At 49.1% G+C, this 23,212-nt stretch overlaps 1 protein-coding gene across 1 annotated transcript in view; it reads right to left on the bottom strand.

Moving 5' to 3' along the window:
* RBM26 (RNA binding motif protein 26) overlaps positions 1–23,212 on the bottom strand; it is a 1,704,516-nt gene that overhangs the window by 1,214,872 nt on the left and 466,432 nt on the right. Inside the window, exon 6 of the mRNA XM_069639899.1 lies at positions 22,587–22,847. Coding sequence (XP_069496000.1) covers positions 22,587–22,847 — 261 coding nt within the window. The remainder of the gene's footprint in view (positions 1–22,586; positions 22,848–23,212) is intronic.

Genomic DNA, 23,212 nt, shown 5'->3' with positions numbered 1-23,212 from the left:
TGGAGTTTCCATAGGGCTACCCTGTTCCTCATCCCGTACCATAGGAATTCCCTGCATATGCTGTCCAGCTTGATAAAGAATTGCCGGGGTATTGAGTATGGGATGTTCACAAAGCAATGCAACAGTCTGGGCAATGCCACCATCTTGAGCATCGCCCCACGTCCCATCATTGCCAAGGGGAGTTTCGGCCGGAACTTCATGCTGTTTTTTAGTTTCTGAACCGTTCTTTCTGTATTGTGCCTATGTTCGGCTTCTACTGTATGATATTTATCGATCCCAAGATACCTAAAGGTTGTGGCCTCCCACGGTATCTGGAGTACCAGCAAATTCTCCGCCAGGAGCCCTCTGTATCTGCCCAGCGGGAACACAGGATTTACTTGGGTTCACGGCTATACCCGAGAGTTCGGCAAACCTCTCCACCACTTCTAATATATACTGCAGGTTCTCCTCTGGGTAGCGCAAATACAACAACATGTCTGCGTATAGCGAAATTAAATGTGGTGTTTTCCCAACGGCAATGCCTATTGCGTCATATTGCTGCCTTAAGTAAATCCCCATGGGCTCCAAAGCCAGAATATACAACATGGGGGACCAGGGGCACCCCTGTCTGGCCCCTCTACCAAGTTGCCACCTTTCAGAGATCACAGTTCCTGTCTTCACTCTCGCTAATGGCTCACTATATAGGACTTCTACCCAGTGAAGATATCCTGGTCCCATAACATAGCTGGCTAGCGCCCCCTTCAGCCAGGGCCACTTGACAGAGTCAAATGCCTTGATCGCATCCAGCGACACTATCGCCATTTCACTAGTGCCCCCTTCAGTATGTTCGATCACTCGATGGAGTCGCCTCAAATATTCAAGTTATTCCTATTTGGGACATAACCTGTTTGATCAGGATGAATTAGTTTGGTTATGACCTTCTTTAATCCGTTTGCTAGAACCGCTGTTAAAATCTTACTATCCTGGTTTAACATCGCTAGGGGCCTATAGGACCCGTAGTCGCTACCAGGCCTGTTCGGCTTGGGGAGTGGTATAATAACCGCTTCGCGCAGTGATTCCAGTAGCCTCCCAACTTCATATGCTTCGTTAAGCATTTCCAGCAGTGGGGGGAGAATCTCTGTTTTATATGCCTTATAAAATTCGCTCGGGAGTCCGTCTGTTCCCGGGGTCTTACACGTGGGCAGCTGCCTCACCACTTCTAGCTCTTCTAGAGTGATTGGGGCATCTACCTCCTCCCTCTCTTCCACACTAATTTGGGGTAGCCCAATGTCTTCCAGTATCTCTCCTACTTCCCCCTTTTTGCTTCCTGTCTCGTCTCCGTAAAAGCGTCTATAGTAGTCTGCAAATTCTTGATTAACCCCCTCTTGCGTATCCACTATGTCGCTATTATCTTTCACTATTGTTATAATTGGGGGTGTGGGGGTCTCGTTTTTGTAAAACCACTCAAGGATTCTTCCTGGTTTGTTGCCTGCAGCATGTCGTCTTTCTATGTACTTTTTATAATTAAGATTACATAATCTCTCCAAATATCCCGCACATTTCTGCTGCAGCCCCAGTGCCGTTTCTGTATCTGCCTTAGTGTTACTGCCCCGTCCCAATACCCTCTCCAATTCCTTTTCAGAGTCCTTTATTTCGGTCAGAATCCCATTCTGCAATCCTTTAGACTTGGCTATGGCAATTCCTCTCACTACCACTTTAAAGGCTTCCCAGAGTGTGCCCGCTGTTTTGTTTTGACACTGCCAGTATTTATCTCGAAATAACTTATTTCCTCTCGCATATCCTCCCTGAATACGCTATCTTTAAGCGCTTCTGCACGCCATCGCCATGTGGGTACCCTTCCCCCGGGGGGTCGGTATTGCCATGTTAGCAGAAGTGGTGAGTGGTCCGAGAGGACTCTAGCTTTGTATTCAGCCTGCGGTATTTTGGTCAGCAACTCCTGCGTGACAAATACATAGCTCAGTCTTGTGTGTAGGCCCTGTGGGGCCGCATAATGTGAATAGTCCATCCTGCGGATGACGTGTTCTCCATGCATCTGCAAGCCAGAAATCCGCCAGTAGTGCCTTTGCAGCCGGGGTGGGTCCAGCTATTTTGGTGTCTGATCCATCTATGGTGGGGTCCAACACAATTGAAGTCTCCCCCCCCCCGCCAACAATATAGCTCCCCCCACGCTGCCACCGAGTTTACTATACAGGGTCCTAAAATACACAGCTGTATCTTGGTTCGGGGCATAAGTATTCACAATGCAGATCTCTCTATTTTCCACCATCCTACCATCTGCCTCTACCTGCGAGCTCAGCAACTGAAACGGAACATGTGGGGCCACCCATGTGATTACCCCTCTTGCATAGGCAGAGTATGTTGCCCCCACCACTGTCCCTCTCCTTTTTTCCTGCACCACTTCTAGTTTGTCTTTCGTTAAATGAGTTTCTTGTAACAGGGCTATGTCCATTTTCTGTCTACGTAGGTACATCATTACCTTGTTCCTCTTCAAATAACTATTGAGCCCCCTAACGTTCCAAGTGACTATCTTAAGGTCTCCCATGGTTCTTTTCGTTTTCCATGAAGTGTAGGCTTATCCCATAAGTCTTCCCCAACTATAACAAACCACAGCACACAACCCCTTCCCTCCCTCCTCCCCGCCATACCCCAACCCCAACAGTTGCCCAGCTCCATCCCTGTCTCTCAGGCTCCCCCGTGTTTGGGCCTACCCTGCTACCCCGGGCAAGACCCCAGCATGTCATCACCGCACTATCGGCGACCTAACTAAAATCTAAACGGGGGATGTACAGGTTGGTCCTGCAAGGCTCCTAGTCAAAATCTAAATCGCAACACTCACGGATCATGTTTCTCCCAGCTTGATTACACCATCCGGCAAGCTACTTTATTGACTATATTCAAGTCCCATAGTCTTAGGTTCCGAGACCCCTCTGTGCCCCTCTCGTTCATTACTTATCCTCAGCACCTCCTTCTCCTGTCCGAACGTCCAACTCCTGGGGGCATCCCTGCGTGTTGAGCCATCCCATAGCTTCTTCCGGAGTCTCGAAAAACAACGTTCTGTGCTTGTGAAAAACCTTCAGTTTGGCCGGGTAAAGCAGCATGTACTTCTGACCCTCTTCTCGCAATCTCCTCTTGACTGCCCCAAAGTTCATTCTGCTTTGCTGCACCGCCAGGGTATAGGCCGTTATATTTGCCGGGCCTCTTTGTATTGTCCCACCTTTGCGGAAGTGCTCCAGGATCCTTTCTCAATCCCTGTAGTTAAGTATCTTAGCGATCATCGGCCTAGGTGAGCCCCCTGGCGGCGGTCTCCTCGTTAGAGCCCTGGGCGCCCTTTGCACTGCAAACCCGAGACAGCACTCGTCCAGTGATTTCTGGTAGTAGCATTGTCTCAACGAATTCCGTGGGGTTATGGCCTTCTGCTCCTTCTAGTAGTCCAACAAAACAGATATTTCTCTGGGCTCGTCCTTCCGCCTCCTCCGCTCTGCTCTCCAGATTACCCACTCGTTGCACCAGGGCGTGTAGCTCCGACTGGTGCAAAGCACAGTCCGCCGTGTTGGGGCCCATGGCCTTCGAGGTTCTCTGTGCGCTCCGCCACGGACCTGATGTCTTGCCGTAGCAGATTCACATCCTCTTGCACTGCCCTAACCTGGAGCTCCAGCGCTGTTTTTAGTTCTGCCACCGCCAGTTCGAGCTTGGTCTCCCGAGCCGCCTTCAGATCGGCGATCGATTCAAGGACCTCATGATTCGTGCCCATGGTGGCACTGCTCCCAACTTGGGCTTTTTCTTTGTTCCTGGCTCATTCCGGGCCTGGTGGGGTCTTAGTGTATTCCTCTAACGTGGGTTGCTTACTCTTCAGTCTTGGGGGTTTATTAGACATGGCGCTGTGTCTATGAGCCGTGGGTCAGCCCCTTCACCCATGGTCATCTGTCCCAGCAAGAGTGGGTTCTTACTGTCCTCAAAGGGCCCATGATATCTGCAGGTTCCTTCGATCATCCGCTCTCAGCACTCCACCAACCTTTTTCCCCTTGCTTTTCTGTCACTGCGGCCACCCGGACTGGGCAATGTGATTGTCTCGTATTCCTAGCGATCTTCCTCTGCTGTTGTCGAACAGAGACAGCTTCTCCGTCTCAGGGATGCACCTCTCCGGATCCCTTTGTTCTCGTCTGCGGCCATTTTAATGTCTCTTCCGCGGCCGGCCTCTCAGAACAAAGTAACAATACGACCGTTTCTCCGCTGTAAATTTGTAGTCTGCCTGTTCATGCTCTGCCCTGTGCCTTCCCATGCCTGCAAAGACTCTTTGGGCCGCCGTTAGTCAAAAAAGTATGCGTTTCTTGGTCGGATCAAGTTGTCGGATCACAGAGCCACGCCCCCCATGCCACGGTAGTTAGGACACTAATCCCAAAACTCCCAACTCGATTATGGAAATAGTATACTAGCAGGCCTCCCATTAAAGCATCAGAATAGGCTACAGAAATCCCCAAAAACGCAGAAATCAGAGTAATCTTTAAAGGGGATAAAATAACCCCAAACTCATCCATGCACTGCTCCCTTCAGTGGTTATCAGTGAGGGACAGAATTGATATCAAGATTCTTTGTTTCATTTTTAAATGTCTTAATAATCCAGCCCCCGCATACCTAACAAAAACTGAAGTGGTATCAACCAAACCGGATGCTGCGATCTGCCGATAAACTGTTGCTGGTTGTCCACGCTTCCTGTTGTGTATCTAGGGGAGACCGATGTTTTTCAGCATACGGCCCCAAGTTATGGAACAGTTTGACTTGGGGCTTAGGAACATGAAAACTCCTTTACAATTCCGCAAATCCCGCAAGAAATATTTTTAAATAATGATCAACTCTGATACCATCACTGGTCGAACATTCAGTTTTCTAGCTGACAATTGGAGTTCGTAACTTCAACATCGGTTTAGAGATGGAGTGAAGTCTGTCTGGTTTAGCGCAATACAAATAAATCAAAATCAATGCAAGGGTCTGTAGGTTAAACTCGAAGTGGTAACGAAAGTGGTCATCTCACCCATACTAGGAGGAAAGCTAAATGACGATTGTTTGGGATGATGTACATGATAACCTGGGAGGGCTTTAAGGTCTATCTATATACAATGGACATGGTATCACTGTGGAGTGTAATCTGCTCTAAACTATCACGAAAGGAACTACATGCTTTCATGAGGAAATCTGAACATGTAAGAAAGAATACGAGGAGACCTATGATGGGGAAATTCTGGACATAATCCAGGTAGAGCAATCTGCGCTGGAAGATGTGGTGACACAGCAGGAGGTCAATTTTGTGTCCAAAATGTACTTGCTAGGAACTACACAGAGACTAAGTGACGCTGGGTACTGGCCTGTTTAAAAATGAGAAAGTACAAGCGATTGTGTAGGGCATTGAAAATTAATGAGGAACAGTCCAATGCAATCATGATAAAGCACATGCTGTATTATGGAAACTTTACTTTGGTAAGTCAAACTGTTAGAATTTCTATTTTGAGGACTCCGAGGGCCATACATGTTTTGCCCTATTCCACCTTTTATTTTTTAGATCTCCGATTTATTTTTAGTGACCATAGACACTTGTTTTAATTAAAGAATAAGAATATGGCCTAACTTTCCCCAACGCTATGGTGTATTGCCTATCTATTTTAACAACTAAAGTGTTAGTCAGTAAATGTCCCAAAAAATAAGTCTGTAGTCCAAAACTAATGCACGCCGACCCTGCCACGAATCTAACAAACTAAGTTCAGGAGAATTACTCCCTTCTCCCGATGGATGCTTCTTACACTTCTCTTTAATCTTTTGAGTTTCTTGTGAAAAAATACTCTTGTTACTTTCGGTACCAGTCCCTGTATTTCTCTTTGCAGACTTTTGGCTTTTCTCGCTTTACGGATTACTTGTACTTTTAATTCGGCTACTATGCTCTGGTTAACTGTTGAAAGTGTATTTTCCCATGTGTTTGTTGCAATTGGGTTAAAACTTTTTTGGCGTATTCTGCCTTGCATATCATTTTTTCTTGAGACTTCCCTGCCCTTCACTTTATAATATTGCTTCTCTATTACGGGTATCAGGTAATGTCCCCATACATAATTTCCCTAAAATATTTTTTAACTAAATAAAATTGAGGTTGCAGAGGTGTCCCCCCACATGTTCAATGTGATCATGTCTCCACAAAAAACAACGACTTTTGGGTCAGGAGACATTTTTGCGGGGACATTATTACATGGAACCCTGTTACGTTCCCCTCAATGTTCGAGTAACTGGGCGTTTTCCCCCCCACTTCGTAGGATAGTGCGACCTATGCTCTATTGATCCTCCTCTCTGGATTGTGATCCTTCTTACATTAACACTGTTCAGGGTTATCAGATTTAGTTTTACGATCGTCAATTGTCCTGAGATAAGTCTCAGCTTGTAGAATAGTCCTGCGTAGCCTCACCATTCTACCAGTTACCTTTGCTCTGACGGGGGAACGTCACTGGGGCCTCTACTAGCGTGCAAACTTCTTCTTTGATCAGTTTCTCTTCCGGGTCTCTTGCGCAGCTTACTCCTTGCGGTTCTCTCGTTCTTTTTTAAAATGTATTTGTAATTTTGAACAAACAGCAAAGAACAATCAATGAATAGTAAAACAATATAAAGACATGCAGATGAGAGAGCACATAATTACAAACAGAACTAGTACATGGTTAGAAACTCATCCCAAATTCTAGCATACAAGTTAAGCTTCTTTTTTTTCCTGTAGATTATTCTTTCCATATTGGCAAGACAATTCATCTCCACGATCCACTCCACAACTGTTGGTGCTGTTCGAGACTTCCAACTCCTCAGTATCATTTTTTTTGCACATACAAGCCCCCCTGAATAGAATTTTTTTCTGAGAGATTGAAAGATCTTCAAGTAACTCGTCACACCCTAAGACCATCATTTTGAAATTTAGAGCAATCTCCTGATGTAAAAACCATAGGAGTATGTTACACACATCCTGCCAAAATCCACAGATACGTGAACAGTCCCAAATCATATGCTGTAAGCTTCCCACTCCAGGTTCTCTCATTCTCTTGGCATCTCGACGGGTGACTGTAGCCTTTGCCATTTCCTGATCGGTGCTGTGTCTGCGTTGTTAGATGGGCAGCCTGCCCACCACGATGTCCTGGTGGTCACCACCATCTCACTTTGGGCTCCACTTGCCTCTGCTACTCACCTTCTGCACACACTGATTTTCCATCATTTGTTTCCTGTGTTCAGCGCACTTCGGAACGCCACAGGCTCCACAGCTCTCACCAGCTCTGCCTCCTCAAGCTCTTAAATTCCCAGGGGGCTTACCCTGCCTGCGTATACCTTTTTTCTCTGCTTCATTCGGCCTGCACGCCCTTTTCAACCTCCTTGTCCCAGTTGATTGTCTAAATAAAAATCTCCATTTTTGTTTTCATTCTCGTGATGGCATACTATATCTTCTTGTCAGCTACGTCTCAGGACTTGACACTACTTTGGTTATTAGATGGTCCCATGTATGTCGTCATGTGAAATGGTTTACGGAGTTCCTCAGAGGAAGGAGATACCTTGTACCCTAATGTGGAGTCTCTCCCGGTGAGGTTCCACTTGCTTCTACCCTTAGTGAGGGAATTGCGGAGCAGGCTCGGATGCCATTTCCTTTTGGTTGAAAAGCCAAGTCTGTGTGCGGTTTCCTGAAAGTCTGGTGGTTCTCCACCAGAATTTTGTGTCTAGAACTGAAAAGGCGAATTTTTTTGTAAAGGCGTATATTTCGCAAAAACAAATAAAAAGTCCATCCTTGAAGTTCCTTGTTGAAGCGGTGAACTAGTACTAGTACAGCATTGCTGGACTGAAGTGTTCTGGAAGGATTGTAGTGTTAAAACTTACTTGTGGGGGAGGAAGGGCCCTCTGTGGTATGAACGATTGGCTATGAACAAGGTTTTCAAATTCCCCCCCCCCTTATTGATGGTTAGCCAGTGGAGAGTACGAAATGCTGGCGTAATGCTGGCATACGTTATGTTCACATCACTGTGCTCTAGCACCTGAAAGCGCCTCTTATGCTAGATAGAATTACCAATAAAGATCAGACCAAATAAACAGACTCAAAGAATATGGCAAAGTACTACTTTATTCTCGGGTAAATAAAGCAGGGTCAACTGCCAAAAAGCAGACATATGCTTGCACACTCACACAAACTTGATTACCCAAGGGGGTTTTGTACCGCAAAATATGCCATCTATAACATCATCCTATGTAGCAAAACATAAAAGTTATCGGGAGGAATTAGATTAGTGGAACATATCCACTTATAGAATACATATGGGTTAGTACTTAATTGGCCGTCTCTTACCTCTAAAACAACCCTCAAGCTACCTCTAAATACATATAACCTGCATTACTTACCGTAATAGCATTTCTGATGATTGTATCTGCTTAGATTCACATGCTGTGCATATGGTCCGACATCCAGTGGTAACCGCGGAGTATTGCATCTTGTCTTTCGGGGACCGAAAGGGGACGTATGCATAGGTGTGTCTGTAACACTATCCCTATCGTGACGTGTAGTGTACCCAAAATCCCTCACGCGCAGTGGTCCCTCCGATGGTATTTTGTCTGCCATGAGAGAGCCCAAGGCTATTGTGAGTGAGTACATAAATAAGAGAGAAGTAGTAAGATGTCTATGTTCCTTTCACCCCGTGCGGGGAGGTAGGGAGGGCGCATGTGAATCTAAGCAGATACAATCATCAGAAATGCTATTACGGTAAGTAATGCATGTCTTCTGATGCTTGTTAATCTGCTTAGAATCACATGCTGTGCATAGACTAGCGAGCAGTACCTGGAGTTGGAGGTGGGGTGTGAGAAGGAACAGTAGAGAAAAGATGTTTTATTACTGCTTGTCCCATATGAGAATCAGACCTACAATGAGTGTCTAGGCAATAGTGTTTTATAAAGGTGTGTACAGAACTCCAGGTTGCCGCTTTGCAAATGGACTTGAGGGGAACCTTTGAAATGAATGCTATGAATGCTCCAGTGCCTAGAGTTGAATATACTCTAGGCTTCAAGGGCAGTTCTCTCTTAGCAAGAGTAACAGTGTGATGCATTTGACAATCCACCTTGAGATAGCCGATTTAGAGACAGGGTCTTCTTCTCTACCAGCTGCCACTGAAACGAAAAATTGGTTCGTTTTCCTCAGTGGTTTTGTTCTTTCCAGATAGAACATGACTGCCCTGCGCACATCTAGTGTGTGTAGGATTCTTTCGGCCATGCTAGTGGTATTCTGGAAAAAAGTAGGTAGTTCAATCGATTGGTTCACATGGAACTTCAAGATTCATTTAGGCACAAATCTGGGATGAGAGTGCAGAACTACCTTATCCTTGTGGACTGTAACAAAGGGGTCTAGAACAGAAAGAGCCTGTAGTTAGCTAAACCTTCTAATAGAAGTGATAGCCACTAGGAAGGCTGTTTTATAAGTCCGGTCTTTTAGACTTGCTTTATGCATTGGTTCAAAGGGAGCTCCCATGAGCCTGGTCAAAACCACATTTAGGTCCCACCCAGGAGCTGGGGGAGAAATGGGAGGATAAATCCTCTTAACCCCTTCTATAAAGGCCTTAATCACCAGTATCTTCCACCACGACACCTTTTGTTGTGATGTGGTGTAGGCTGAGAGCGCAGCCAGGTGAACCTTTACAGAATTGAAAACCAACCCAGTGTCTAACAGATGGGTAAGTTACAGCACAATGTGTGTGGGTGAGCAATCGATGGGATTGACGCCCTTGGAATTACACCAAATGATAAAACGTTTCCATTTTCTGGCACAGCAATAACGTGTGCTAGGTTTTCTAGCGTCCCTGAGGGAGCTGTAGGTGTCCAATCTCTAGGATCCCAGGAGCCAGGCTGCTAAGTTCAGAGTTTGTGGGCATAGGTGTAGGGTCTCACTCCTGTCCCGAGACAACATGCTGTACGGGCAGGCTCGTTTTACTGGTGGGGAGAGGAACATTTCCATCAGATGAGTGAACCAGTGTTGGCAGGCCAACATGGGGGCCACCAGTATCAGGGTAACTGGTTCCTGGTGCATCTTGTGCACCATCTTGTTGAGAAGGGGAGTCCGCGGGGGCCTGACCAGGTTATCCAGAGACCGTTCCCCTTGGATCAGTTCTGGGGGTACCTGGAGGCGTAGTCTTGGCATTGGGCATTCTCCTGAGTTGCAAACATGTCGGTCTCTAGGCAGCCTCATTCTGCGAAGAAGCTGGACACTGTCTTCGTGCAGACGCCATTCGTATTCTTCGGGCAGAGGAAAATCTCTGCTGAGCACGTCTGCCAGAAGATTGAGTTCCCCTGGAACATGTTGGCATAACAAACATCTTGTGTCTGAGAGCCCATATCCAAATGTTTTGGGACAGCTTGGATAGCCCTGGAGAGTGAGTGCCCCCCTGTTTGTTCAGGTAATACATGGCTGTAGTGCTGTCTGTTAGAATCAGCACGGTCTTCCCTTGTAGTTGCATCTGAAAGGCCTTTAATGCCTTGAACACCACTAATCGCTCCAGTAAAATTATATGGTTGGATGCTACTTGAAGGGACCACACTCCATGCGCTGTCTGCTGAAGCAGGTGAGCCCCCCCACCCTGTGAGTGATGCGTCTGTCGTGAGAGTGGCTTCCACTGAAGGGGTGGTGAAGGTCTTCCCCTTAAAGAGGTTTTCTCTTGACCACCACTGCAGAAAGAGAACGAGGGCTGGCGAGACAACTATCGGATCTTCCCATTGTCCGCTGGTCTGACAACACTGGCTGTTGAGCCACTCTTGCATGGGACGCATGTGCAGCCTGCCCGTGGGGAACCTATATGCACGACACCATCATCCCTAGCAAACGCATGGCTTTGCGTACCGTCACCTCCCGACTGGCTACATAGTGAGTTATCTGAAAAAGCATGCTCTGAACCCTCTCGGAGGGGAAGATTAAGCCGTCTTTCGTCTGGATTAGAGCACCCAGAAATTGTTTTGTTTGACTGGGGACTAGACTGGATTTCTTTTCGTTGATAGAGAATCCCAGACTGAATAAGGTCTACGGTTTTCTGGGTGTTCAAAAAACATGTGTTGTACGAATCACCTGTTAAGAGCCAGTCACCGAGGTAATGGTAAAACGGGACGAATAAGCTGCGCAGGTGTGCTGCAGCTACTGCCAGGACCTTCGTAAAAACCCTTGGCGCCGAGGCGATGCCGAAGGGAAGTACCTTGAATTGGTAATGCCTGTCCTCTACCATCAACCTTAGATATTTTTGGTGCGCTGGCAACATTGAAATAAGTATGCATCTTTCATGCCCAATGTTGCCATGTAATCCCCCTGTTTCAACTGTGGGATTACCTACTGTAGCGTTACAATGCAAAACTTTTGAGGGTTTATGAATTTGATCGCTGGGCGCAGGTGTAGAACAGGGTGCATGGTGAGGTCCTTTTTGGGTACAAGGAAGTACACTGAATAAATGCCCTTGGTTACCTGAAGAATAGGGACAGCTTCTATTGCGTCCTTTCCCAGCAGCGCTTCCACCTCTTGATTCAGGATCTCCAGATGGTCCGGTGAAAGGCGCAGTGAGCGTGGTGGTCTGAATTGTGGAGGTCGGGCGAATTACACACAGAACCTGTAGGCGACCATCTTTATGACCCACTGGTCTGTTCCCATGCCGTGCGGAAAGATGTTAAGCGCCCCCGACCGGGGTGACATGGGAGGGGACCTGGATCTGATGGTCATTTCTGACCAGAGGCTGTGGCTCCTCTGGGATTGGGGCCTCTGCCTTTGCCGCATCGCTGACCCGTTGGTGGGTAGTAAGCGGGGCTTCCAGATGTTTGTCCGGTATTGAAGTTCCCTGTGCCATAGTTGTTCTGACTTGCACGGGGCTGCCCTCGAAAGGACCGAGAGTTATTTCCTTGCTACGGGGGGGATGTCAGTTATTTGTTGCAGAGACATAAGAGTCTCATGCTCCTTTTTGGCTGTTTCTAAGGCCTCATCGACCGCCGTTCCGAAGAGGTTCACTTCAATCTGTTTATCGATGAGCGAGGCCTGCGTTTCGGCTTAAACCCTGAGGTGCGCAGCCAAGCATGCCTTTTGAGTAGGGTCCAGAGTGTTCTTTATCACATTCTAGTTCACCTGCCTTCCTTCAGCCACAATCGAAAGAAGCTTGGACTTGATGGGTTCTGGGACCTCCTGGAGGCCTTCCTGAAGTAGGTTCCACTAAGCGTCAGCATAACTCGCCAGCAGCGTAGTATTTGCTATACGGTAGTATATGCAGCAGCCGAGGTGACTCGCTTGCCTAAGGCATACAGCCTCTTGGATTCCCTATCTGGAGGTGCCTCGCCCATGGCAAGTCGGGGGTGGCGTGTCCTTTAATGTATTGTGGGTCCAAAGGAGCCAGCCGAAATAACTTTTCAACTCTTGGGTTCACTGCCCGGGTCGGAGCTGGTGATACCAGGGAGGGAGCCAATCTGCTCTTGATGGAATTAAGGAGCGGAATGGCCTGGCTAGAGGGAGGTTTCTCCTTAAGAATATCCTCTACAAAGTCCTGCTCAGGTACTGCCTCTTGAGTAGAGATCTGAAAATATTCAGCTGCCTTCTTTAACATGGAATTGAAGGCCATCTGGTCATCCACAGGCAAAGCCTGGCGAGCCGGGGTGGACGGTGGGCAATCCAGGCACAATAAATCAGTGTCCTGATCTTGATGGGGAAGCGTCCATGGGTCCGTTCCCTCTTGCTGGGTTTCTTCCCAATTGTCCGTGGCATATGCCTGTTCCTCTTCATAATTCTGTAGAAAGGAAGTTTGTTCCTCTTTATCATAAATGTCCCTGTAAGTGTCCATCTGGACGATGCCTTCATGTTGGACAGGGACGGAAGGCTGGTCTTCTTGAAAATGTGAAGTAGATTGAAGGTTAGGCTCTCCAAAAGACCTTTTCGGGGAAGGACGTTCAGAGAAACTGATCATTCTTTCCAGACGGTCCATAAACCCTTTACATTTTTCCCCTTGTCCATTTAAAGGACCCAGAAGGGCCTACGGGCAGAAAAACGTTGTCTTCCGTCCTACGGCGCCGAAAAAAGTCTCATGGTGTTGGAAAGAGGCTCTTGACTGTCCTCATAAGTATTGTGAGAATCGGGTCCCCATGGCGTATCCAAAGATTTGTCCGCAGCCTGTCCCATGCTTTTCGGTGGAAACGGAATAAATCCAACCGTTGAAGTAATTCTCTCGATGCGGTCTTTGATTATCGCTGAATCGACATGAGATAGTGGTTCTGATGGTCTATTGGTAGGTTTGTTGCCTTCCGCAGCGTTAAGAGGGCCTAGCGGTCGGTTTTTCAACTTTAGGCCTATTCGTGATTTTTGGGCCTACCGCGGCCTTTGGGACCATCGTAGTGTCGGATTTCCGCGCTTCGACGTGTAAACCTTTAGGGGTAGCGCCCTTATTTGTTTTTGAATGCCCAGTAGCAAGACGCTGCTGTGGATGCAGGGAAGGCTTTGGATGTGTACGATCCGAGGAAGCCGCCGAAATTTTCGACATGCCCGTTGAAATAGGTGTAGGGGTTGTGTGCTTAGTGAAATGGGCTTGTACGCCCCTGTCGCCAGGTGTTGTCCCTGGAGCGAGACCAGAGTAAGGCCTAAAAGGGACGGGGACGGACATGGCGGACCTAGAAGTGTCCATCTCGAGGTCCATCACATCCGCAACGGATGTTTGGTCATCGGAGATGCCCCCATCACTCTCAGCGGGTGTGGCGGTGGGGAGGAGGGGTGGCGGAGGGGATTCCATGTGCCACATACCATACGCAGCCCAACGCTTTACACCGCGCTCCTTAAGGGTCTTAGGCCGAAGGAGTTAACAGGCCGCACACCGCTTTTCGTCCTGATCTAAGGGGATACAGGCATTGCACGTCCTGTGTTCGAACACTTAGGGCAGAACCTAAAAGGAGTCCTTTCCATAGCAAAAGAGGAAGATGACCAGACCTGAAGGGTAAAGAGGGGGGAAAGAGGAAAGACATACCGAAAATGTGGCCACCCCGACCCCACTCTCCCTACTGCAAAAGTCGGCCAGAGGGCCCGACCACGTGGAAGCTCTGGGCGCCGGATCTTAGGTGCCGAAATCCACCACCGTAGACAAATCCCCCGCAGTCTTCGTTGAAGTTGTTCTTGTGACCGAAGTGACTTAACAGGGAATAACCGACAAGTCAGTATTAGATAAACAATGTCTCTTATGTAAGCACTCCGCTATAGGGCGTCCAGTTATCTGGGCAGAAAAAACAATGAGGGACCTCTGCACGTGAGGGATTTTGGGTACACTACACGTCACGATTGGGATAGTGTAACAAAATCAAAAAAAATCAGTGCGCACACTGATACAATGTTTGTCCACTTTTTATAAGGGGCTTGTGGGAGGACGACTAAATACAAGTAACATGAGGGGATCCCGACAAGCTACCTTTCGATGTCTACGCCGGAGGTGAAAGAACTAGGTCTCAATCAACATAACCTTGTGGGGCCATCTTTTTTAACAAATATAAAGAGATGGAAGGCTCAGGTTTTGCAAAAAAATTATATCATGTATTTATCATTCTATAGTCAATCACAAAACAGGTCACATTTGCAAATCTGAACACCACAAAACAGAATTATTAAAAAAAGAAAGTTATTCAACAATTTTGGTCCTTGCGTTCATTCATAGAGTGCATTATATGAGCGATGTTAGTAACACCTGAGTGACTTTTAGAATAGCCCATTCATGTTTGCTTCATTACAAAGTCCCTATCTGAATTGTGTCGACATGAGTAGATCTGTTTCCAGCCTTAGTTTTTAATTAGCACAACGACTATCCCTTGTTCTTGTACTGGTTGGTCGTATGTGTAAGGCTTTTCTCAGGACACATCAAACCCTCATCTTGGAGGATGCAGGATATCGCAAGTACTATTGCAGAGTTGTCTCTCAATATCTATAAAAACAGACATACACATCAATATGCACAAGCCCGAGACAATAATTATTCACAATACTTTTTGTCAATGAGTGGATGAGGCCATATATTCAACCTCTCAGACCATTACGGTGCACATCATGCATTTTTATTGCATGTTACTGTACTATCTGGTTTATACAGTGGTGACCATTACTTCGTTCAATTAGGAAATCTGGGAGTCAGATACAGGCTGTTTGCATAGTCTAGTTTGGATACTATTAGAGAAATGATGGTCATGGCCCTGTGGGTGAATTAAGGTAAGATGTGGCATAGCATGCACAGCTGGGACAAACAGCTTCTGGCAATGGCTTTGGCCTTTAGAACAAAAGCGAGGGTGTTGCCATTTTAATTCCAAGATTTCCTTCTATGGGTGTTGGGTTTGGGAAGGGCCCGATTTCATAAGTCCAAGTAATTGTGGTTGAGTTAGAACCAGTACAATTACAGAGCATCAGCTCTGTTTTGCTAGGGCTGAGTTTTAGTCTGTTTGCTGTCATCCATGCATCCACCTGTGCTCGGCTCATTGCTATTAGCATCTCAGCATTGTTATCAGGGTCCTAAAGATTTTTTCAAATTGAGAAACGGCATGGTTGCTGTTTCTCAACTTAAAACTACAAACCAGATGCCTGCCATGGTCAAGGGAGAAGGGAACTACATGTTCCCATGGCAGCCATTGTCATGGCGGGGAAACACCGCAACAAAGAGTTAAGGAGCCTCCCCCTTACAGGGTCCTTTTAGGCATAGCCTGAAATAACTGCAACCATCAACATTGCGGGAAGCCGAATAGGGACTTGCCTCTTGTTGTGTAGCCTTACTTGTACTCAGTTGAGCCTTGGAACAAGTTACTTACCTGTAGTTACTTACCTGTAACTGTTGTTCTCCAGCATGGGTCTAGCATGGATTCACATGCTCATGAATTTTCCCCGTCAGGCTGGGAATCCTCGGTAAAGATAAAATCAGTATCATTTTCGTTTCTGAACTGTCTTTCTTAGTAGTAACCAATCACTGGTCATACTGCCCCCAGCCAATGACTGCCCTCTCCCTAAGCCCCTCCCCTGGCAGCCATCCTCAGATTTGGTAGCACGTAAAGTGGCAGTATGACCAAGTGAAGAGCCGCAGTGGGGTAGGAGGGAGGGTTCGCATGTGAATCCATGACAGACCCATGCTGGAGAACAACAGTTACAGGTAAGTAACTTGTTCCTTCTCCAGCATGAGGTCTGGCATGGATTCACATGCTCATGAATAAAAGAATACATAGCAGTATACACATGCACAACCACGGGAGGTGGCAATGGCTCAACATTAAGCATTACATCCAAAACTCAACATTAAGCAATTCTTACCTCCTCAGCAGGCTCACCTTCGGCGAACAGGTTGGGCAGCACTGCTTGGACGACCCTGGACTCCTCCCTGGAGTCCTGATCGACGCAGTAGAATCTTGTGAAGGTGTGCGTTGACCTCCACGTAGCAGCCCTGCAGATGTCCAGCAGGGGCACACCAGACAGGAACGCCGTAGTAGCAGCGATCGCTCTGGTCGAATGGGCTCTCGGACAGCCGGACAGCGGTCGGTTTGCCAACCGGTGACAGTGCATGATGCAGCCGGAGAGCCATCTGGAAATGGAAGTCTTCGAGAGAGCCTTCCCTTGATTCACAGACCCAAAGTTCACAAACAGTTGTGACGTGTTCCGAAAACTCTGTGCGGTCCACGTAGAACTTCAGCGCTCTAGCTATATCCAGCGAGTGCAAAGTTCTCTCGGCCGGCGTCGAAGGCGACGTGAAGAAAACTGGTAACACCAAGGGCTCGTTGAGGTGGAAGTCCGATGGCACCTTGGGCATGAAGGAGGGGTGCGTCCTCAGCACCACCCTTGTGTCATGAAAAGTCCAGTATGGAAGCTTGCAAGATAGGGCCTGGATCCCTCCCACTCGTCGTGCGGAGGTGATGGCCACGAGGAACGCTGTCTTCCATGACAGGAACTTCAAAGGCGCCAAATGCATAGGCTCGAATACCCCCCCCCCCCATGAACCTGGTCAGCACCACATTAAGCTCCCATGCCGGGGCAGGAGCCTTCACCGGCGGGCACGATCGGAATAGTCCCTTCATAAATTCCTTCACCAGGCAATGAGACCACAAGGACGCCCGTCCCGTAGTCCTGGTATATTGGGAGATGGCAGCCAGATGTATTTTGATGGAGGTGTGAGCCAGTCCAGATTTGGCCAGCGACAGTAGGTACGACAGTACTTGAGGGGCCGTAATCCGCAGAGGGTTAATCTTCTGTGCACGGCACCAGACAGAGAACCTCTTCCATTTAGGTCCGTAGCACTTGAGAGTTGAGGACGCCCTGGCCTTTGCAAGAACCTCTCTGCAGTCGGCCGGGATGTCGTACCCTCCAAACTCTAGTGCTGCAGGAGCCAGGCCTGCAAGTTCAGCGACTCCGGGTTGTGGTGAAGAATAGCGCCTCCTTCTCTGGAGAGAAGATCTGCGTCCGCCGGCAGTTTGACTGGTGGGGACGTTGACAATTCCAGAAGGTCTGGGAACCAGATCTGCCTCGGCCACGCCGGTGCGACGAGGATCATTCTGCACTTGACTTCTTGAGCTGGCTGATGAGGCGGAGCAGCAACGGCAACAACGCGTATAGTATAAGGCCGTCCCAGGGGAACGAGAAAGCATCGCCCATGCTCCTGGGCTGCGGAAACCTGCTGGCGAACCTCTGGCACTTGGAGTTCATCGCCGTCACAAAAAGGTCAATCTGGGGTTTGCCTCATCGTTGAAAGAGCCGATCCACCTAGTCCTGACGTAGTTCCCACTCGTGGCACGAGCGCAGCTCCCTGCTGAGTGAGTCGGCGATGGTGTTTTTTATTCCTGCCAAGTGGAAGGGAACCAGAAACATCCCCTGGGCGACAGCCCAGTGCCACAGATCCTGGGCCTCCTTGGATAGGGCTGGGGATCTGGTGCCCCCCCTGCTTCCGTATGTAGAACATCGTGGTGGTGTTGTCAGTGAAGATCCTCAACACTTTGTCCTTGAGGGACGGAAGGAACGACTTTAGCGCCCAGAACACTGCTCGGAGTTCCAGAATGTTGATGTGGAGAGACCTCTCCTCCGGGAGCCAAAGGCCTCTTGCGTGGAGAACTCCGGTGTGGGCCCCCCCCCCAACCCTCTAGAGAGGCGTCCGTCGTCAACGTCTCCTGAAACGCCAGGGTTTGAAAGTCCGTGCCTGTAGTGAGGTGAGCACAGGTACCCCACAATAGGATCGCCCGACGGAACTCCTCGTCGAGAGGGATCCTGTCTTCGAAGCAGCCCGCCGCCTGAAGCCAGCGGACTTCGAGGAACTCCTGTAGCGGACACATCCGAAGTCTGCAAAGGGGTACAAGATAGATGCATGAGGACATCATCCCGAGGAGGGACTTGATGGATCTCACCCTGGCCACGTCCGTGGCTAGCAGGCGCCGCACCTTGCCCAGGATGGTCTTCGTCCTCTCCTCTGACGGGGAGGCCAATTGCCCCACTGTATCGAGCTTCGCTCCCAGAAACAGTGCTACTTGCGACGGAATCAGGTGGGATTTGGGGTAGTGGATGGCAAACCCCAGTTCCGTGAGCAGCCGGACGGTCCTCGCTGTGTGTTCGACAGTGAGTTCTCTTGTCCTTGCCCGGATTAGTCAGTCGTCCAGGTAGGGGTAGACATGGATCCCCTGCAGGCGCAGCCACTGGTGCCAGGCACTTGGTGAATACCCTGGGTGCCGACTTTAATCCGAACGGTAGGGCTCTGAATTGGTAGTGGCATCCCTGAACCATGAACCTGAGAAACTTCCTGTGCCCTTTTAGAATGGGGATGTGGAAGTAAGCATCCTCCAGGTCCAACGACGACAGGAAGTCGCCCTCCTCCAGCTGTCCCAGCACGTGCTGGAGGGTGACCATCCTGAATTTCTGCGCTTTGATGTATTTGTTTAACCGACGCAGGTCAAGGATGGGGCGCCAACCGCCTGTCTTCTTTCTGACGAGGAAGTACCTTGAGTATACTCCGGAGCCCCGGAGCCTCCTGGGGACGAGCACAATGGCACCTTTCTTGAGCATCACCCTTACCTCCAACAGCAGTTGAGGGACGTGATTCTCCTTCCTGGCCACGGGAGGAATGCGAGGGCACTTCTTTTGGAATTCCAGCGAGTGCCCGTTGGCCAGGGTGTCCAGCACCCAACGGTCGGTGGAGATGACTCCCACACGGTGACCAACTTAGTCAGCGGGCCTCCCACCGGGGTGGTTCGGTGGGGGCCCGACGACACGGCAGGGTCAGTCTTGCTTGGAGGCGGCCTTGCCGCCTTGGCAACGACGGTGGGATCCCCCTTGCTTGCCGCGACCTCTGTAGGCCTCCTGGGAAGAGGAGCGGGCTGCCTGGTGGTAAGTGGAAGAGCCACCGCTGGATCGTTTGGAGGCACCCTGTCTGCCTCCGGAGCTCCGAAAGGGCCGTCGTTGTTGAAGTACCCCTAGGGCCCGGGCTGTCTCCGAGTCGGTCTTGATGGCCTGGAGAGACTCGTCCACTGCCTTACCAAAAAGGTTGTTGCCGTCGAACGGCATATCCAACACTCTGGTCTGGACGTCCTGGCGAAAGTCTGTCGCCTTGAGCAATCCTTGTCGTCGGAGGCAAACTCCGTTGCCCAGTTGGCGAAATCCGGTATCGGCAATGTCCGTTGCCACCATTATGGCGTGATCCGACGCCACCTCGCCTTCCTGTAGAATGTGTAGGGCCTCCGCCCTCTTGTCAGGTAGGAAGTCTAGCAGGGGAGCAATCTTGAACCAGAGCTCCCTTTCAAAGCGGGCCACGATCGCTAATGCATTGGCCGCCTTAATTGTCGCCGCCGCCGACTAGATGACTGGTCGTCCCATGGAGTCTAACTTCTTGCCCTCGCTGTCTGGCGGGGAAGTGGCAGTTGAAGCCGCTGCTCCCGCTGCTTTCTTCTTAGCCACTGTCGAGACGACAGAGTCCGGAGTGGGCTGGGCCCTGAGGCACAAGGGGGCGGCATCGGGGACTCGGTACTTCTCGTACCTGTCCCTCTTGGCGGGTGTCGTGGAAGGGTTCTTGAGGACAGCAAGCCCCTCTTCCCAGATGTCGTCGAGCAAAGGCACCGCGAGGACCTTCTTCCTCTTGGCCTCTCGTCATTGGTAAAGAAACCCTTCCTTTTTTTGTCCTTCAGGGCAGAGCTGGAAGAGCTTGGATGCCCTGGTTATGGCGTGAAAGGAGCCAATTTTGTCGGCTGGAGAAGGCCGAGGGCGGGGGGGTGATGACGGGATGTCGCTGTGTCATCGCCGCCATAGTCGTCCGTCCCCGTATCCTCCCTAGGGTCTGGCGAGGGGGCCGAGGGGTCCACAGGCCTCGCGGGCATGAAGGGCAGAGGGGTGGATTCTCCTCCGCTTGTTCGGAGGGTTTCCCAACAGGCCTGGTTCTGGATCCTCCGTCGGGGTCCGTGGTAATCTCGTCCTTATCTCGGTACATACGGATTGGATCGCCAACAAAATGGCCGCCGAGCTATCCTGGGGCTCGGGTAATGGCTGCGACGGACGGGATGGCCGCTCCACTGGGCCCTCTTCGTCGTCATCGTCGCCATCTTCGATCACGTCAGCGGGGACCGTCCCCTGGGATCGAACCTCTCGTTGAGGCCCTTCTCGGTGAGGCCCTTCTCGGTTTCCACCAGCTCCTCCTCAGAGGCTGATTCCGAGTCTGTAATGGCCACCACCGCCCCCCCCCCCCCTCTTTTTCCGCCAGGGACTTCACGGGGGTCTTAACGATGGGCTGGAAAGAGGATTCCCTTTGCGGTGGCAGGGATACTCTGGGCCCAGAGGCCGTTTCCACTGGCGTGGTCTCAGCCGGCTTCGCCATGGTTGCAGCAACCATTTCGATAGAGGCCTTTGCCGGCTGGATCAAAGCCCTCACCACCTTAGGTGCGTCCTGGGCCTTCGCCTTGGGGGGAGAGGGTCAGTGCCTCGCTCCCCCTTCGAGATCAACCGGGCTCGCTCCAGCAGCTTACCCGGGTTCTCGGACTTCCTCTTCCCCGAACCAGAGCGCTGGCTCGTGGTTGAACTTGCGGGGAAGTCGCGCCCTTTCTGACAGCTGAAGAGCCGACCTTTTGGCGCTCCCGATGCCCGCTGACTTGCGGTGATTGGCCTTCTGTTGGGCCCAGTCGCCGGGGCGCCCTCACAGGACTTACAAGCCCGCTCAGACTTTTTCTTCGCCTTCTCACCTGCTGTGCCCTTCTCCACCCAGGCGGCGAGGAGGAAATGATGATCTTGTTTGGTCCGTTCCGAAATGTTCTTTCAGAACGCACAGTCCTTCTCCACGTGCGTCTTGTCCTCATGAAGGCAGTAGAGACATCGCGAATGCTCTTACTTGAAAACGTTTTGTAATCCGCATCCAGGGCAGCACCTGAATCGCTTGGATCCGAGCGACGAGCTTCCCTTGTCCTGGGCCATGTCCGTTGAGGTAGGCCGCAGATCTTCCGGAATCCTCCAAGAATCCTAAACTCGACGAAAACTTCACCCTTGAGGGGCATAGAAGAATTCCGAAACGGGTCCCCGTTATCGGAAGTAGAAACGGTGGAGCTTGAGGCTCGATTAAACCGAAAATATGAGAAAATGTCCTCAAAAAGCGCGAAAACGCAGCAAAAACTCGAGAGCTAATGCACGAGGACTCCCAACACTTGAGCATGCGGTAAAAATCTGAGGATGGCTGCCAGAGGCGGGGCTTTGGGAGAGGGCAGTCATTGGCTGGGGGCAGTATGACCCAGAGATCAGTGATTGGTTACTACTAAGAAAGACAGATCAGAAACGAAACTGATACTGATTTTTTCTTTACCGAGGATTCCCAGCCTGACGACGGGGAATATTCATGAGCATGTGAATCCATGCCAGACCCCATGCTGGAGAAGGATGCATATTCTTGTATAAATGCTTTTGATGTCATTAATTTCTTTCGCATTTACGTGGTACCATCAGTAACCAGACCCCCACCCCACAAACTCCAATGTATCACCCCACCAGTTGTTTAATTCTCTCCTGTTACCTTACTCGTTTTGCATATGCTCAATCTTACAATAATTGTTCATTCTTAAGCTTTAAATTGCCCAAGACACACAACACCATATACTGTGCTAGCCAGCTCTACTGCCAAGGACATGGACATGACAATCACATCTTTACAACATAACTCAAATAGGTTACTTGGTTACCTTGCAAGTATACTTGCTGTCCCTCACATTCCTTGACCACATCTACATGATCGGATCACTATTTTGATAGCCAGTGTGTGGAAAATGTATTCTTTATTGGATACCCTCTCTAAATCCATACATCACCCATAGATTAAAAAAGACCATGAAACATATACAAGAAAGTAGTAAAAATGTATAGGAGCACTAGAAAGAAAAACTGGGAGCTCAAAAATAAGCCATTGTAAAACGTAGGCATATGGTAGCGTCAGACAAGCAGCAATAAAATGTGTTGTATTTAGACATCTAGGTCAATCAATTGTAGAAAGTTGATGAGCAAGTGTTTGGTCACTGGTGTGTGGGTTCAAAGCGATAAGATAAGCGTTCCATTAAATATGGAGTCTTTATGATCCTAAACATACCATCATAGTCCCTGCAACGTTTCCTTGACAAAGAAGGCCTCGTGAATGAGCTGTGGTCAACTTGGTCTTCAGGAAAATCTGTCCAGTTTTCAGTAGCGCTATTACCGGGATGCGATGTAGAAAGAACCGAAATTTGACTGCTCACTGTTGGCACAGGATAACAGTCAGCTACGATGTTTGATACAGAAGATACTGGAGTATAACTGTTCTCAAGCAAATCTGTCCTTTCCAGCTCATACTTTGGCTTTACACAGTCTCTTTCTGAAAAACAAGATGTTTGAGAATGATATTGTGATTGTACAGGCAGATGTTCAGTTACAAGTTGTTTAGAGCAATGCTTTATAAAGGATTGAGCTTCACATTTCCACATTCTTTAGAAACCTACTGTGATTAGATAGTTACACTATGGTGAGGATTCCTTGATCACAATTAAACCATGGCTATTGAGCTTAGAGTACCTAATCAGAGGAAAGAAGAATGTCACAAAAAGAATGGCAAAATAAAAACATGCTGGTAATGGATAACCTTAAAAAGCTAAAACAAATATTTATTTCCTTTACTTAGGTCCTTTCAACCAAGAAACCACAACTCAACTAAGCAGTAACAAACACTTAGGAAAGCAAGGT

Source organism: Ambystoma mexicanum, chromosome 7q (genome assembly GCF_040938575.1).
Source record: "Ambystoma mexicanum isolate Mex_15411 chromosome 7q, UKY_AmexF1_1, whole genome shotgun sequence".
Taxonomy (NCBI): Eukaryota; Metazoa; Chordata; class Amphibia; order Caudata; family Ambystomatidae; genus Ambystoma; species Ambystoma mexicanum.
Note: the sequence above shows the minus strand (reverse complement) of the source record. Positions and strands in the feature narration are given on the sequence as shown.